This window comes from Pongo abelii, chromosome 15 (genome assembly GCF_028885655.2).
Source record: "Pongo abelii isolate AG06213 chromosome 15, NHGRI_mPonAbe1-v2.0_pri, whole genome shotgun sequence".
Lineage (NCBI taxonomy): Eukaryota > Metazoa > Chordata > Mammalia > Primates > Hominidae > Pongo > Pongo abelii.
In genome coordinates, this window is record NC_072000.2 from 79,357,874 (window position 1) to 79,374,617 (window position 16,744).

Genomic DNA, 16,744 nt, shown 5'->3' on the forward strand with positions numbered 1-16,744 from the left:
CCCATTGAAGAGGTTCTGTAAGATTCTCTTTTGCCAGGTGCGGTGGCTCACACCTGTAATCTCAGCACTTTGGGAGGCCGAGGCAGGCGAATTATGAGGTCAGAGGTTTGAAACCAGCCTGGCCAATGTGGTGAAACCCCGTCTCTACTAAAAATACAAAAAATTAGCTGGGTGTGATGGCGTGTGCCTGTAATCCCAGCTACTCGGAAGGCTGAGGCAGGAGAATCACTTGAACTCGGGAGGTAGTGGTTGCAATGAGCCCAGATCGTGCCATTGCACTCCATCCTGCGTGACAGAGAGAGCCTCTGTCTCGAGAAAAAAAAAAAAAAAAAAGATTTACTGAATTAACACTTCTCATTTAGGGGCTGCATGATGTGTTTAGATGCATACAACTTTGAAGTCAGGTTGTATACCTGTGAAGAAGTGGACAGAGACAAGGCTACCCCTACCATATTCGCCACAGCCCCAAGAATAGACTTCCTTGTTTCGTGTCAGAACCACCACATGATTATCTCCACAGGAGACCTGCTCCACTGGATTGCTGAGGAAGAAGTTCAGCTGCATGGGTTCTAGCACTTCAGGGCCAGCAACTTTGTCTACCCCCATGCAGCCATAATAATCTGATCCGAAGGCATAGAGCTGACCCTCATCTGCAAAAGAAAGGAAAACAGAATCCATCAAAGGACTGACTTACTTTATCTAATCAGAAAGTTGGGCAGGGCTGGAATGAGGACTACCCCAGCAAATAATCTCACATGAAATGATTACATCCAAGAAATTAAAAGGACAGACTGTGCAAGTCTAGAGTTCTACGTCAGAGAGGCATGTGTACTACTACTACTATATTAAACAATTTAAAAAGTGGTAGCATTATCACGTTAAAAGGACTTAAAATTTTAATGGGGCCATCTTTGTTATATAGATAAAAAAAATAAGTCTCAAGGAATCATTAAGTAAGTAATGACAAGACCAAAACTAAACTTAGGTCTTGATCCTAATTTTGTGTTATCCACAGCCTGATGAGGTGGTAAGATTATTTTTCCTGCCAACCACGACACACATTTTCTCCTGATCCCACCTCTTCTCTGTTACCCACCTGTCTTCTCCTTGCTCACCACCCCCTAATACTACAGCAAATTTGGTATGTTATTATTAATGAGTATATTTGCTCAAGGTCCTCTGGTTCTTTGTATACTGTCTTGTTTTAAAATCTCAACTAAGATTGCACAGCATTAAGCAAAATACCCCCACATTAAATGCACTTAAGACACTTTCTGCTGATGGCTTACCAGTCACACAGACAGTGAAATCATCACCACATGACACCTGATGGATAGCTTTGCCTTGCAACTTTTCCACATGCTTTGGCTGTCGATAGGAGGCTTTGTCTCCATGGCCCAGCTGACCATGGAGTTTAGTGCCTCCTTGCATGTTCTGTGAAATAAAGAGGTCTTATGACTTTTTTTTTAAATTACATTTTATTAAACTTAAATTTTAAAAAGAGATGGGTTCTTGCTATGTTGCCCAAGCTGGTCTTGAACTCCTGGGCTCAAGTGATCCTCCTGCCTCGGCTTCCCAAAGTGCTGGGATTGTAGACATGAACCACCATGCCTGGCTGAGAGGTCTTATGAAGTTTTAATTTTTCATGCCAAAAGCTGATCTTTAATGGAACTTCATATGAAGAAAAACAGTAGAAAAAAAGAGCTAGAAATTTAGAAATTAGAAAAAAATGGGCAAAGGGATTAAACATTTTAATAGCAAGTAGTATAAAGATCCTGCCAACAGGTAAAGAAAACTTAAAAAGTATCCAGATTAATATCCATTAATCTAATCTTTGTCCTTCAAGTCTAAGGTAAACTATATATTTAATTACAGGTGATGGTGAAAAAAATTCTTTATAATATAGTCTAATTTTGTTGCTTTCTACAGGAATATAGCTTCTTGAAAATCTGTACTAGAAGTTTCATAAATTTTGGTCAGTTTCCCTGAAACATGGAAGAGTTATAAAGAATCTGGCTACATCAAAGAGGCTGCTATACAGCAATGAGACTAGTCCTTGATGACTTTTCAACTTTTTTTTTTTTTGAGACGGAGTTTCGCTCTTGTCACCCAGGCTGGAGCGCAGTGGCTCGATCTCAGCTCACTGCAAGCTCTGCCTCCTGGGTTCAAGCGATTCTCCTGCCTCAGCCTCCCAAGTAGCAGGGATTACAGGCGCCCGCCACCACACCCTGCTAATTTTTTGTATGTTTAGGAGAGATGGGGTTTTGCCATGTTGGCCAGGCTGGTCTCGAACTCCTGACCTCAGGTGATCCACTCGCCTCGACCTCCCAAAGTGTTGGGATTACAGGTGTGAGCCACCATGTCTGGCCTTTTCAACAGTTTTATAGAGAAAAATAATTCTATTAACTGAGTAAACTACAAGTCCTCATATTATATATATGTGTGTGTGTATATATATATATATATATATTTTTTTTTTTTTTTTTTTTTTTTTGAGACAAGGTCTTGCTCTGTCACTCAGGCTGCAGTGCAGTGGTGCAATCTTGGTTCACTGCAATCTCCACCTCCCAGGCTCAAGTGATTCTCATGCCTCAGCCTCCTGAGTAGCTGGAATCACAGGCATGCGCCACCACTCTCAGCTAACTTTTGTATTTTTAGTAGAGACGGGGTATTGTCATGTTTGCCAGGCTGGTCTCAAACTCCTGGCCTCAAACAATGCACTCGCCTTGGCCTCCTGAAGTGCTGGGACTTCAGTTGTGAGCCACTGTGCCCAGCCAATAAATGTTTAAGATACTAATTTCTCTCCAGCAGCCTGAAATGAGCCTGAAAAGGCATAGCAAGAGACAAGAGGAAAGCCAAGAGAACACACTATCACAGAAGGCAAGTGAAGACAAAGCTTCAAGAAGGAGGGAGTGGTCCAACTATGTCAAATGCTGCCGAGAGGTCAAGCTAGGTAAGGACTAAAAAGCATCTGTTTTATTTTAGCAATTTATGGGTCATTTTGTCAAGACTAGTTTCAATTGAGTGGCAGAGATGGAAGCTGCATTGTAGGTGAATGAAGAGAGAGTGGGAGATAAGGAAACAGACAGCAAACACAGACAATTTGTTAAGGAAGGTGAGAGGGGAGAATCTATAGGGCAACAAACAAATTCTACACAAAATATACCTAGCCATCTTCAATCACTGCTGTGGGCTTCAGGAATTTCCTGACATGGTATAGTGCTTCCTTTGTTTACAAAGCTATTTCACAGATAATAGTTGCTCTGAACCTCATGGTAATATAACAGAGTAATTGAGTGACTTGTCTGAAATCATCCAGCTGTAAATAGGAAAGCCCAGTCTCCTGAGTCTTTCAATTTTTCTCTCCCTCTCTCATTCATTCATTCATTCAAAAAACATTTATAGGTGACCTAATATGTACCAGCCCTGGGCATACATCAGTGAACTAAACAGACAAAATCCCTGCTCTCATAAGAGCTTCCATTCCATCACCCCATGTTGCCACTCCCTTAGTATAGGTTCAACTAACAAAATGCTTAGACATTGTGGGCCCAGTAAACAATTAGGCTTACAGCACTGTTCCAAAATGCTTAGCGTTCACTTACCACCCAAGTGTACAGTTCCTTCTCCACTGTGACCACAGCAAAGTGGGTATTCCCTGCACACACCTGCCGGGCACTACAGCCACTCTTGATAACATCCAGTTTCTGGGGGGTGGATTTTCCACCACCCCAAACATAGACTTCACTGGTTCGTGATGTTACTACAGCAATGGGTGCTTCAGTCACAGTGCTTGACCTGCCAACAACCCCCAGAACAAGGGAACATTTAACATTAAAAACAGTATCAAAGAAAAATGCTTCCAGTCTGTTCCCTGAGAAAAACTGCCAATTATGGTATGAGAAAGTATGTTCTTTCTCGACAACTTATTTCAATGTGCTCTATCACAGCAGACTTTGCAATTCCTGCCTCAGGGCTTCATCACAGCTTGGCCAGATCAGATTCCAGTCTGACCCATAACACCTACACTTTTCCACATTCATCATGGTAATGATGGCCACTTTAGTGTGAGGGTGAAATTATAGCTTTCTTCTTAGAAATGACTGTCTGACATTTAAGCAGATGCTGGCTCCTGAAAGGATGCCAAAGTATCCTGGGATCAAATAATGCCTACACTCAAGAAAGAACCCCCTGGTTGTAATTTCGGATATATTAGTTTTTAATAGTCTCTTGAACATTACCTTGGTCTCTTTGTAGGTGCATTAAGCAGAGTGACTTTTTCCTCCATCTCTCTACCAAAAGAAAAGCAAAGATGCATGAGTGAAATAATAGGTTTTTATATTGCAAAGGTGTCTGTTTAATACATTTCACAGATTTAATCCTCTTATAAACTGTATGCATCCTACAACATCACAATACTTTTAGCAAAGTACCTCAATACAACTCAAAACAGTTATATAGTCCTTTCATTAGACAATTCATTAAATACCCAAAGGCCAGCAGTTTGGGGCCATTTGCTTTCTATCTCTGAGAAATGGTCCAGGCTGGAACAGAGAGCCTTGAGAACTTCTGATGTACATATTTAGTATCTGATGGACACCTTCATCTAGTCTGCCCACTGACTCCCAAACTCAGTATCTCCAAATATGAGCTTGTTAGCTTTTTCCCAAATGAGCTTTTCTTTCTGACTCCTCTATTTCTGTAACTAGCTGCAACACCCTTCCCCAATTCTCCCAGTCAACTGGGCTTAAAACCTCAGTCATCTCTGATTCATCTCTCTCCCTTTCTTTAATATTCAGGTTCTACAGATTCTACCTATATAGTACTTTTTGTACTCACCTCTTCCTTTCCAGTCTCACCACCTTAGTTCTGAGTAGCTCTACTTCCCACCTATACTGTGATAATACCTCCTAATCAGCCTCACTTACTACAGTCTTAATCATTTTACTATACTAATTTGACACAGATACTAATATTACCAAATAACTCTTCCTTAGGTATGCCTCTCATCACATTAACTGCCCTCTCGCAAACATCCACTATCTCTCGAGAGCGGATGTGATATCCACTCTATCTTTTGCACTACCTCTTGAATTAACCACAATTTTCTTGGCCTGGCATGCAAGATTTCCTACCTATTTTTCCAGACTTCCTTCCTTTTGTTTGCACCCCATGTTCTAGCCCAGGGCTGTCATCCCACCTAAATCAATTATAGCTGAGCTCCTAGAGTAGTGCTCAGGCATCAGTACTTTCTGAAAGCTCCTGATATTTTGCATCAAAAATCCCAGGTCTAGAACCACTAATCTAGCCAAATAGAATTTTGTGTTTCCTGAATATTTTCCACAACTTCCTGTGTCTATGATTTTGCTTATGCTATATTCTCTGTATGGAAAACTCTGTCTTATGTTTTCCATCAAAGTACAAAGTTCCAACAGAGTATTGCAGGCAAATCTATGATTATCTCAGTAAAAATTCCATGCCTACAATCAAGAAATAAGAGATTAAAATAGTGACTTAAAATAGTGATTATGCCGGGTTCGGTGGCTCATGCCTGTAATCCCAGCACTTTGGGAGGCCCATGCAGGCAGATCACCTGAGGTCAGGAGTTCGAGACTAGCCTGGTCAACGGAGTAAAACCTTGTCTCTACTAAAAATACAAAAACTAGCCAGGCGTGGTGGCGCCTGCCTGTAGTCCCAGCTACCCAAGAGGCTGAGGCAGGAGAACTGCTTGAACCTGGCAGGCGGAGGTTACAGTGAGCCAAGACTATGCCACTGCACTCCAGCCTGGGCAACAGAGTGAGACTCTCAAAAAGTAACTAAAATAAATTATATTGCTGTGAAATAAGCCAGATAAAAATTTTAAATATGCTTAACCAGACCAAAAGGGTGATACTGCCTGCACGTGCACAAAACATAAATGGAAGGTAATGGTGCTGTATCTGGAGTACTGTACATAATTTCAGGCACTAAAACACTGGCTACAGACCAACTAGAGAAGAACCAGAAAAGATTAATTAAATGGCATAGTAGAATAAAAGTACTGATGAAACAGCAAATATGGAATTAGGGATGTACAGAATGTATCCAAGAGCAAGACTTGAAAACAGCATTGTACGTGAGTATTTGGAAGATATAAAAACAAAAAACTAGTAGTGGAGGAAGAAGGGTAGCAAGGCAAAAATAGTGTAATAGGATGAAACACAGACTCAAACATTTAAGGAAGATAAATGTTTTAAATTAAGGTATGAAACTTCCTAGAGGAACCGAGGGATAAAGGATGTTCTTCCTATCTCTAAAGATATCTGACAGAATAAATCTCAGGAAATAACCTCTGAGGAGTCAATAAAACTCGACTTCAAATATGGGCAAAATGTACCTGAAGAGGATTCCTCCAACTCCAACCTACCACCTAAACAAATGCAGTGAAAAACAAAGGCTCAGGCCGGGCATAGTGTCTCATGTCTGTAATCCCAACACTTTGGGAGGCTAAGGCAGGAGGATTGCTTAGGCAACAGCTTTGAGATCAGCCTGGGCAATACAGTGAGACCCCATCTCTATAAAAATAGAAAAATTAGCCAGGCATGATGGTGCACACCTGTAGTCCTAGATACATGGGAGGCTGAGGTGTGAGAATCACTTGCAGCAGGAGTTCAAGGCTGCAGTGAGCTAGGACTGCACCACTGCACTTTAGCCTGGGTGACAGAGTGAGACTCTGTCTCAGAAAACAAACAAAAAACAAAAAAAACCAAAGGACCAGTCCAACTCACACTACAACTGATAAGCACCCTATGCCAGGCCCTGGGCTGACCACTTTTTATGCGTTATCTTCTTTAATCCTGACCCCATCTTACTTTATAGAGAAAGCTAAGAAATAAGGATGTTAAATAACTTGACAAAGATAATGACAAAATTCAGATACAAACATAAGGATGTCTGAGTCCAGACATCCCTCTTCCTTACTGCACTCTAATGCCTCAACTCTAAGGTTTAAAACCAATGGATCGCAGAGTGAAGGGCTCTTGGGCTTCATCAGTACACATTTAGAACAAAACAGCACAGGCTAAGGAGGCAAAAGTCAGAAGCTACCCCTAAGCAATAAAAGCAGGGATGTTGGTAGAAAATAGCACTATTGCAACCAAGTCAGGAAACACTACTCTTTCTTGTAGTACTCTGATCAAGCCTCTAAAAGTCAACTATCTCAGAAAAGACAATGGAGTAACTTCTTCATACTTTACCTCCTGCGTTTCCTGAGAAGAGGGCGATCTAGAAGTTCATCTGCAGTAGGTCTCTGCTCAGGATCCTAAAAAGTAAAAATAGGGTTAGTTTTCACTTAACAGAAATGGGCAACATGGGATCTAAAGATGATAATTAGTCAAAGACCACTGCATTATCCTTTTGTTTTAAAAATCATTTCTTATGTGATACTCCATATTTTATGCTTCTCACCTCATTATAATCAACACTTGTACATGAAGGAGAATGTTTATAATGCATCTTCCTCACTTGTTCAATTAGGGCAGTGGCTCTCAAACCTCAATATATACAGAACAGAAGAATTACCTGAGGTGTTTGTTACAAATAAAGATTTCTGGGCTTTATCCACAGAGATTCTGATTGAGTTCATCTGGGGTGGGGCCCAGGAATCTTCTTTTTACTTACAAAACTCCCCCACTCCCTGGTGATTCTGACTCCAGTGTTTCATGAAACATACTTTGAATAATACTAGAACTACACAGCAAGGGAACTATGAGATATGAGAAATAGACATTCTGTATTAGAAGTGGTAAATTATCTTTCATTGCAGTTTTATGAAATCTATATTCAGAAATTACTCTTGGTCATAAAAATGGAGCACAATTTAGATGGGAAATTCATTTCACAAACTAATACTTACAAAACAGAATAAAGTAAGAATTTTTTCACTGAAGCACACAACTGTAATGAATTACCAATACCTATTCTGGGTATAGCCACAAATACACTCTACCCTGGGGAAGTGGATGTGGTTTTGTATGGTTTATAGCTATGCCATACACCAAACACTGAGGCTGGAAGGGGAAATACGAAACTGAAGTGAATGTTTAAGTCGCACCTACCTGGTCAAGGCACGAATGAACCATTTGGATCAATTCCAAAGAGTACTGGCTAGAGTCAACTTCCATGGCCCGGATTCCTTGCACGATCTTCACACACAGGTTAAGTGGGTTCTATGAGAAAATGATGACTGCATTGTTCCTGGTTATATAAAGATGATGCTATACTCTACTGGTAGGGGCTCTCAGGTGTCTGTGACCATTATTTAAAGAATTGGCAATAGGTCTTCTTGTTATAACTACTAGTACACATCAACAAGAAATGGTTAGGGATGCACTGATGCTATCAGACAGAATGAAGCCAACTGGCCATACAATCTATAACTATGTGGCCAATAATATAATGCTCAGAGTATATTACAATCTGACCTTTCAACTGAATCCCAAGAAAAAAGAAAGCAAGATTAGTCATCCTTCTTGGCTTCATGTAGTTCCCTTGCCAACTAACTTGCCTAATTTATATATCCTAATTGTGGCTGTACAGGCAATACTCTGCTACAACAGACAAGGCAGTAATAATAATAAGATGATAACACTAGCAATATTATGGTAATACTACCACCACATTATTGAGAGACTACTACAAACTAGACAGGCACATTACATATACTATATTTTTTAGCCTCACTAACACCATTCAAGGAAATTATTATCATTATCAATTTATATGAGAAAAATGGGGCTCAGAGATGTAAAGTAACTTGCCCAAAATCACAGATAGTAAAAATGGAGCTATAACTCCAACCAAAGCCTGACTCCAAGTCATATATATATACACATATATACACACATACACATATATACACATACATATATGTGTATATATGTACATACATATATACGTGTGTACATATATACACATATATGTGTGTGTGTGTATATATACACACACACACACACACACATATATATATTTCTTGAGACAGAATCTCACTCTGTCACCTAGGCTGGAGTGCAGTGACACAATCTCCACTCACTACAACCTCTGTCTCCTGGGATCAAGTGATGCTTGTGCCTCAGCCTCCTGAGTAGCTGGGATTACAGGCATGCGCCACCATGCCTGGATAATTTTTGTATTTTTTAGTAGAGATGGGGTTTCACCATGTTGGCCAGACTGGTCTCCAACTCCTGACCTCAGGTGATCTGCTCAGCCTCCCAAAGTGCTGGGATTACAGGCATGAGCCACCGCGCCCAGCCTCTGACTCCAAGTCATTTTTCTTCCACCATACTATTTAGGAGAATTAGATGATATACTAGAACAACCTTCAGGATTTAGAAAAATGAATAGGTCTTATGAAAGGGCAATGAATTTGCATTATCTTACATTTGCATTTTTCATATACATTATGAGAGAATCTCTGTGTGGGGAATATATATTGTTACCATGTTATAGATAATGAAACAGAGGATCAAAGAGATGAAGTGATTTGCCTAAATTCTCACACCTGGTTGGTAGAGGCAACTGGATATGAATCCACTTTAGCCCCTCAGTGTGCTCCATGGACCAGCAGCATCAGCATCACCTGGGAGCTTGTTAGAAACACAGAGTATCAACCCCACCCCCCCAAAAAATCTGCATTTCAACAAGATGATTTTGTATGTATATTAAAGTTTGAGAAGCACTGCTTTATATCAGGTTGTACTTTAATTTACTTAAAAAAAGAAAAAAAGACTTAAAGGGATTCATTGTCCATAAAGCAATGACAATCTTTATTTATTTTTTAACAGATAAACTTTTTTTTCCTAGTTAATGAATATTTTTAACACCCAAGATGTGTTAGGTATTGCAGAAAATAAAGCAAACATTTGGAAGGGTTTTAGACTACCTGGCAAAACCACAGCTATATAAAAAAAGTAAGTACAATAAAGTGATACTGGTGCTTGTCAGAAGTGTTTACATGATGGAATAAAGGCACAAAGAAGTAACAATTTAGAAAAAAGGCATAAATATGCTGGGCATGGGGGCTCACACCTGTAATCCTAGCACAGGCCAAGGCAGGAGGATCACTTAAGGCCAGGATTTTGAAACCAGCCTGGGTAACATAGTGAGAACCCATCTCTACAAAAAATAGCCAGGTGTGGTGAAGCATGCCTGTAGTTCAAACTACTCAGGAGACTGAGGCGGGATGACTGCTGGAGCACAGGAGTTTGAGACTGCAGTGAGCTATGATCACGACACTACACTCCAGGCCTGGGCAACAGAGTGAGACCCAAATAAAACAATTATCTTTTGCTCCCTTCCATTCTGTTCACTAGATTTGCATCCTTTTACACGTTTCTAAGAAAGTGATGCAGTAGTTGCATGATCATCTGGCTGCTGTTAATAATGTTCCAATTCCTACTGCTTGAAAAAGTGAACCATCATATTCCATTTTTCGCTTTTAAGAGATGAACTTTTTAATTTAATTTAATTTTAATTTTTTTTTGAGACAGGGTCTTGCTCTGTTGCCCAGGCTGGAGTACAGTGGTGCGATCTTGGCTTACTGCAGTCTCCACTTCCTGGGTTCAAATGATCATTTCAACAGGGAATTCAAGTTGGAGATTTTTTTTGAGACACAGTCTTGCTCTGTTGCCCAGGCTGGAGTGCAGTGGCACCATCTTGGCTCACTGCAACCTCCACCTCCTGAGTTCAAGCAATTTTTGTGCCTCAGCCTCTCAAATAGCTGGGATTACAGGTGTGCGCCACCACACCCGGCTGAGTTTTGTATTTTTAATGGAGACGGGGTTTCACCCTGTTGGCCAGGGTGACCTCAAGTGATCCACCCACCTCGGCCTCCCAAAATGCTGGGATTACAGGCGTGAGCCACTGCGCCTGGCTGGGTCTATAGCATTTTAGTAATAGATTACTAATCTTGTACCTGAATACAGGTTATTTTTGCCAGCAATCAGAAGCCTGGGAATAGTTGATCTGCTTAGTCAAGCTGTACCATTTGCAACCTGCTAAATGCAATATGGGGAAAATATGCCAACTTACTGTAGCATCAAACGTCCTCTTTAAGGTAAGCAGTTCAAAAATGACGCAGCCTACTGCCCAGATATCAGACTTGAAATTGTACTTTACTCCTTGACAGAGCTCTGGAGACATGTAATATGGGGTTCCCACAAGCTGAGCAACAAAGAAACAATCAAAGAATAACTTCTTTTCTGAGGTAACTATGTTAACATTTCAACAGCTTAATTAAATTTCCTAGGAACTAGTCATAACAACCATAAAACATTCATCAGCAGATTCCAAAATGGTTTTTATGAGATGATGCCACTATGGAAAGAAATCTTATTCATATCAAACCTCTTGGGTCAATTATAAAGGGACAATCTCTGTGATAAAGGAACTGTGGTAGCTTGAGGCGCTCAATAGCTCTGTGATTCCTAGATCACAGAGGCTTCAGGCATTCAAGGCCTACTGAAGACTTTACACATACTTAAAGACATACTTAGTAAAAGTTCACTAATGGGAAAAAAACCCAAACACTGGCAGTGGGGAGATGGTAACTGAATGAAGGAATTAGATGTTCTAACTAAAATACGCATAATGAAACTTTTAAAATGCCCAATTTGGCATCTGTTATACTAACACAGCGAGTGAATTTCCTTTGAATTTGAAAAAGATTTTCTGACTTCAAAAATAAATTTGGAAATAAAAATGTCCTAAGAAGTCATGCCTCTCCCAAGATGAGATATAATGAATGCCCTAGCAGCTCTGATAAAACTCATCGTCAGCTTTAATCAGCAAAGCAAAGCAAATTTCAGATGGCTTACATGGCTTTTATAAATTTTCATATCATTCCTTCTTTGCATTTAACTAGCTAAAAAAAATCAAGTCTTGGTTTTATCAGATTGTTCTTGATGAGAAAAATCCATATAAAGACATGATTGCTTCTTCAGAAGCTCACTTTGGCCTCCATCATAGAAACATCTGAGTCCCTGAAGCAGAGACTCCAAACCTCTAAACATCTAAATTGCTTGCAGGCAAATCTTGACATTATTAAAAAAAAAAAATTATTGGCCAAAATCAGTCTTCAGTTTCTTTTAAGGATAGAGCATTGTGAAACTGGAAGAATAATAACTGGGTTTTATAATTCCTAAAAGGATAAGATTATTGTCCTAAAGATCAACTTATGTCTACTCTTTACCAATGATCTTTCTCAAAATCACATGAGAGGGGACCCCTGTGCAGTTCAGACTGTGTATAATATTAAAGAATGGATTGTTCTCTGAACATCAGCCTTCACTTGAAATATAGGGTTCTCTTTGAACCAGAAGCATTCAAAGGAAAAACAAAGAGATGTCTAACACCTTGAGCTCAAACATTAAATAAGAGAGAAAGTGAAATCTACTAAAGATCCTAACCTGGGCAAAACAGTAAAGCATTTTGTTGGTTTTAGATAAGTCCCTAATCAGTGCTGGAAAAAGGCTATGAAGTCAGAGCAATGACTTAAATGCCTGCTAGTGGGCCCAGGAAAAAGACTTCTGAAGACATGCATTAAAAGTATGGAGAACTTGCAAGAATATTGAGAAAAGTATGCAAGATTTAGGGAGTATAGTTATATTTCACAGTGCTAGAAAAGAAAATAAAAATTAAGACAAAGGCAACACATACCGTCTCAGCCATGGAATACTCAGAATTAAGTTTCTTTGCTAGGCCATAATCTCCAAGTTTTATCAGGTTTGCCTTGGTCAGAAAAATATTTAATGTCTTTATATCTCTGAAAAAAAAGATGCTGCAAATTAAGTTCACACAGATAATTGTTTTATTTCATCCCCCGTCTTGCCCAGGATTATTACAGAATAAAAATGAGTGTGGGCCGGGTGCAGTGGCTCACATCTGTAATCTCAGCAATTTGGGAGGGCAAGGCAGGAGGACTGCTTAAGGCCAGGAGTTCTACACCAGCCTGGGCAACATAGTGAGACCCCATCTCTACAAAAAATAAATTAGTCAGGAGTGGTGGCATGCACTTGTAGTCCTAGCTTCTCGGGAGGCTAAAGCACTGAGAATCAGTTGAGCCCAGGAGGCTGAGGCTGCAGTGAGTCATGATTGCACCACTACATTCCAGCCTGGGCAACAGGGTGAGACCCTGTCTCAAAAACTAAAACAAAATAAAACAAAAAAAGAGTGTTACCATTGCTCATTCATTTAGGATATCCTAGACATCCCACAGTGGTCATCACTTTCACATGCTATTTAACACTGAAGCGGGGACTTTAAAGGAGTGAAGGCAGAGAATTAACTTCATCCTCTAGGGCTTCACAGCATAGAAATATCTCCCATACTACTGAAGCTATTAGGAAAAGTTGAGAGGGTCAGATGAAGAAAATGGTGCTCTAGGTAACTAACCATAATTCCCATAAGATACCACACCTCTTCAACTATCACTTATGCCTTGAATTAAGTGATATCAAGGCAACTTTAACAAACTTGGTTGGTGTCAAAGTTTCAAATAATCTGTTAAGGCAAGAAAAGAGGCCTACATGTCCCTGCAACGATATGATTAGGCCATTTAGTCATCTAAATAAAATCACAGGCTATTTTTCTAAAGATGAATTGACCATATGTAAAACAAAATGAACTGTGCCTGGTTCACTATGGCTTCCTTTATTGAAAGATGCGAATAAACCAGAACAATATACTTTGTTACTTTTAAAAAGAAAATAACAACATGCAACAGAAGCCATTTAATAGCTATCAAGAAATATATGTTAACTGAATGAACAAACCAATAAAAAAAGAAATCTTAGTGTATTATAATTAATCTCTGGCACCAGTCAATGACTCACTTAAGAAGGGCATAATGATGTGAAAATGTTATTGAGATGCTTCTCTTCTATAGCTAAAAATGAATGGAAACGTGCTTGTTTTTAAAGATCTGGTAAATTTGTACAATTAATTGTACAGAGTGAAGAGGCTTTTATTTAAAATTAAAAGAGCTCAATTATAGAATTAAACAGAATTGCCAATTATTATTGCTGTGAATTCTTACCAAATACTACTCCTCATAGTGCCCTTCTAGGCTTTACTGATGAATTAACAAACTGAACTCTAAAATTTTTGTCTGTAAAATGACTAAGTAGTACTTGGCTACTGAGGAGACTCTTCCTAGATCATAAACATGGTTTAACCTCAGGGAGTGAAAATAATATTCTTCATTACTTTCCTTTCCTAATGATATCAATGGAAAAACTCTTGGTTGCTTAACCAAGAAAATAAAAGCATTGTTGGGGGGGTATCCAGGGTAGGGGCTGAATTGGTAGAGAAGAATCCATCCATAAATTTTTTTACTTCTTACCTATGAAGGATTCCAGCTTTATGGATGCAGCTCACTGCTGAAACAATCTGAAATAGGTACCATACCACCATCTGCAGAGAAAAAATAAATATTTGGATTAGAAACAAAAAGCTCCATTTAAGTAAATACACACACACACACACAAACAAACAAAACAAAGAAAGCTGCAACCAGAAGTTATGATTCAACATGACTTGACATCTCTTCCTTGCAGGTTGAGTAGGCAAAGAAAAGTGAAGGGGTAAAAAAACACAAAAAAACAGGTTCCTCATAAAATAGTTCCAATGTCATTATAATATATAGTATGGTAAAGCAGACATGTGGAAAAACTCAGGAAGAATGCAAAGTTATAGAAAACTGGGCATACCAGTATGCAGTAATAGAACCAGAAAAGAAAGCCCACAGAGAATCATGATGTGGAGGTAAAACGTTTAGGAAGCAGCTATAGACAGCTTCCTTGTTAGAGGTTTCCTTTCTCATGAATATCAGAGCCTGGAAGGAGTCTGAACAAAAGGAAAAAAACACTCTTCACTATTGGAAGAGTAAATACAGAACTAGAATGCAAGAATTACAACACTACAATTCTAACTTCCTTCCACAGAAATATGAATTACCTCTTCCTCAAACAACTTGTCCTTCTGACGAAGGATTTTGTCATACAGGTTCCCTCCTGCAATTAAACAAGACACAGGTTTGAATTGCTTAATACAGATCAAAGCTTGGCTCCTGTAACAGGGTTTTTTAGGTGACACAAGAAAATGAAGGATTCTGCTTTCTCTCCATAGGCAACTACTTCTTTTGACTTTTCACATGGGCACAAAACTCTTCCCATCTCTCAAGGACCGCATCAGAAATATTCTTCAAAGATCTCCCTCTCTAACACAAGAGGCTTAATTTAAAAAAAAGACATTTTTAGAAAAGACGTGAGTAAAGACCATTCTTGTTGTTCCTAACAAGTGAAGTATATTCAAAATCAGATTTCTTTTCTAGAACTCTCCTTTAAGGACTCTACAATATTTTTGTAACAACTCTCCCAGTTGTGACTACTATAACATTTGGATTAGGCTGGGCAGATTGGCTCACGTCTATAACCCCAGCACTTTGGGAGGCTGAGGTGGGCGAATTGTTTGGGTTCGGGAATTCAAGACCAGCCTGGGCAACACGGCAAAACCCTTGTCTCTACCAAAAATACAAAAAATTGGCCGGCTGTTGGGGCACGTGCCTGTGGTCCCAGCTAATCAGGAGGCTAAGGTGGGAGGATCGCCTGAGTGTGAGAGGATCGCCTGAGCCTGGGAGGCGGAGGTTGCAGTGAGCTGAGATTGCACCACTGCACTCCAGGCTGGATGACAGTGAGAGTCTATCTCAGGAAAAAAAGAAAAAAATTGGATTACACCTGTGATGCAATGTTTTGTATTTATAGGGTATATATTGACAAATTTTCTACTTCACACCGAAAAATTTCCCAAAATTTAGGGTCTACCCCTAGACTGTTTCCTATCATTACTCTCTTTACTAATTCCTTCCTGTGGAATAAGTGTGAATTTACTTCTCTCTTTCCTTTACCAAGTAATACAGAGTGCAAGTAATCATGGTTCATCTTACATCCCACCTGCAACTATAACTTACACTTTAGCCCTGGGTAAGTTTTTACAACTTCTTTTCCCCTGCAACTTAATAACTCAGTTTCAATAAATGTATCATTTGTTCCAGTTCTTCCTAATTACAAAAGAAGTTAACTACCTAGGGCTTCTGCTACTTCGAAAATTTTTAACAGAATCTTGTATATGGCATCGATCACCAATGATCATAATATACAAGAGCTTACACAAGAAAGTCATAAGTGACAAATATGCTGGGACCTCTTTAGCATGCAGTTCAGAAAAGGGCTTTGGAGGTTCTCTTGTGCAATAAGATGATTAACAGCTAGTACAGTATGTAGCAAACACTTTCTACCTACCAAGCACTATGCATGTAATACAACAATCCTAGAAAGTAGGTACTGTTATCAACAAACTTTTTTTTTTTGAGATGGAGTCTTGCTCTGTCACCAGGCTGCAGTGGCATGATCTCCACTCACTGCAACCTCCAACTCCCTGGTTCAAGCGATTCTCCTGCCTCAGCCTCCTGAGTAGCTGGGATTACAGGTACGCGCCACCATGCGCAGCTAATTTTTGTTATTTTTAATAGAGACTGGGTTTCACCATGTTGGCCAGGATGGTCTCGATCTCCTAACCTTGTGATCCGCCCACCTCAGCCGTCCAAAGTGTTTGGATTACAGGCATGAGCCACCACGCCCAGCTTTTTTTTTTTTTTTTGAGACAGGGTCTGGCTCCAACGCCCAGGCTGGAGTGCAGTGGTCTGAGCTCA

At 39.7% G+C, this 16,744-nt stretch overlaps 1 protein-coding gene across 2 annotated transcripts in view; it reads right to left on the reverse strand.

Annotated features, from left to right (window-relative positions):
- NEK9 (NIMA related kinase 9) overlaps nucleotides 1-16,744 on the reverse strand; it is a 44,826-nt gene that overhangs the window by 23,912 nt on the left and 4,170 nt on the right. Inside the window, exons 3-12 of one of the 2 annotated variants that reach the window (XM_002824949.5) lie at nucleotides 14,992-15,047; nucleotides 14,378-14,448; nucleotides 12,694-12,799; nucleotides 11,068-11,199; nucleotides 8,097-8,207; nucleotides 7,236-7,300; nucleotides 4,242-4,292; nucleotides 3,606-3,798; nucleotides 1,290-1,434; nucleotides 450-650 (exon numbers count right to left, since the gene is read on the reverse strand). In XM_002824949.5, coding sequence (XP_002824995.1) covers nucleotides 450-650; nucleotides 1,290-1,434; nucleotides 3,606-3,798; nucleotides 4,242-4,292; nucleotides 7,236-7,300; nucleotides 8,097-8,207; nucleotides 11,068-11,199; nucleotides 12,694-12,799; nucleotides 14,378-14,448; nucleotides 14,992-15,047 — 1,131 coding nt within the window. Of the gene's footprint in view, nucleotides 1-413; nucleotides 651-1,289; nucleotides 1,435-3,605; nucleotides 3,799-4,241; nucleotides 4,293-7,235; nucleotides 7,301-8,096; nucleotides 8,208-11,067; nucleotides 11,200-12,693; nucleotides 12,800-14,377; nucleotides 14,449-14,991; nucleotides 15,048-16,744 lie in introns of both variants that reach the window. The other variant, XM_024231867.3, reaches the window with a different exon arrangement.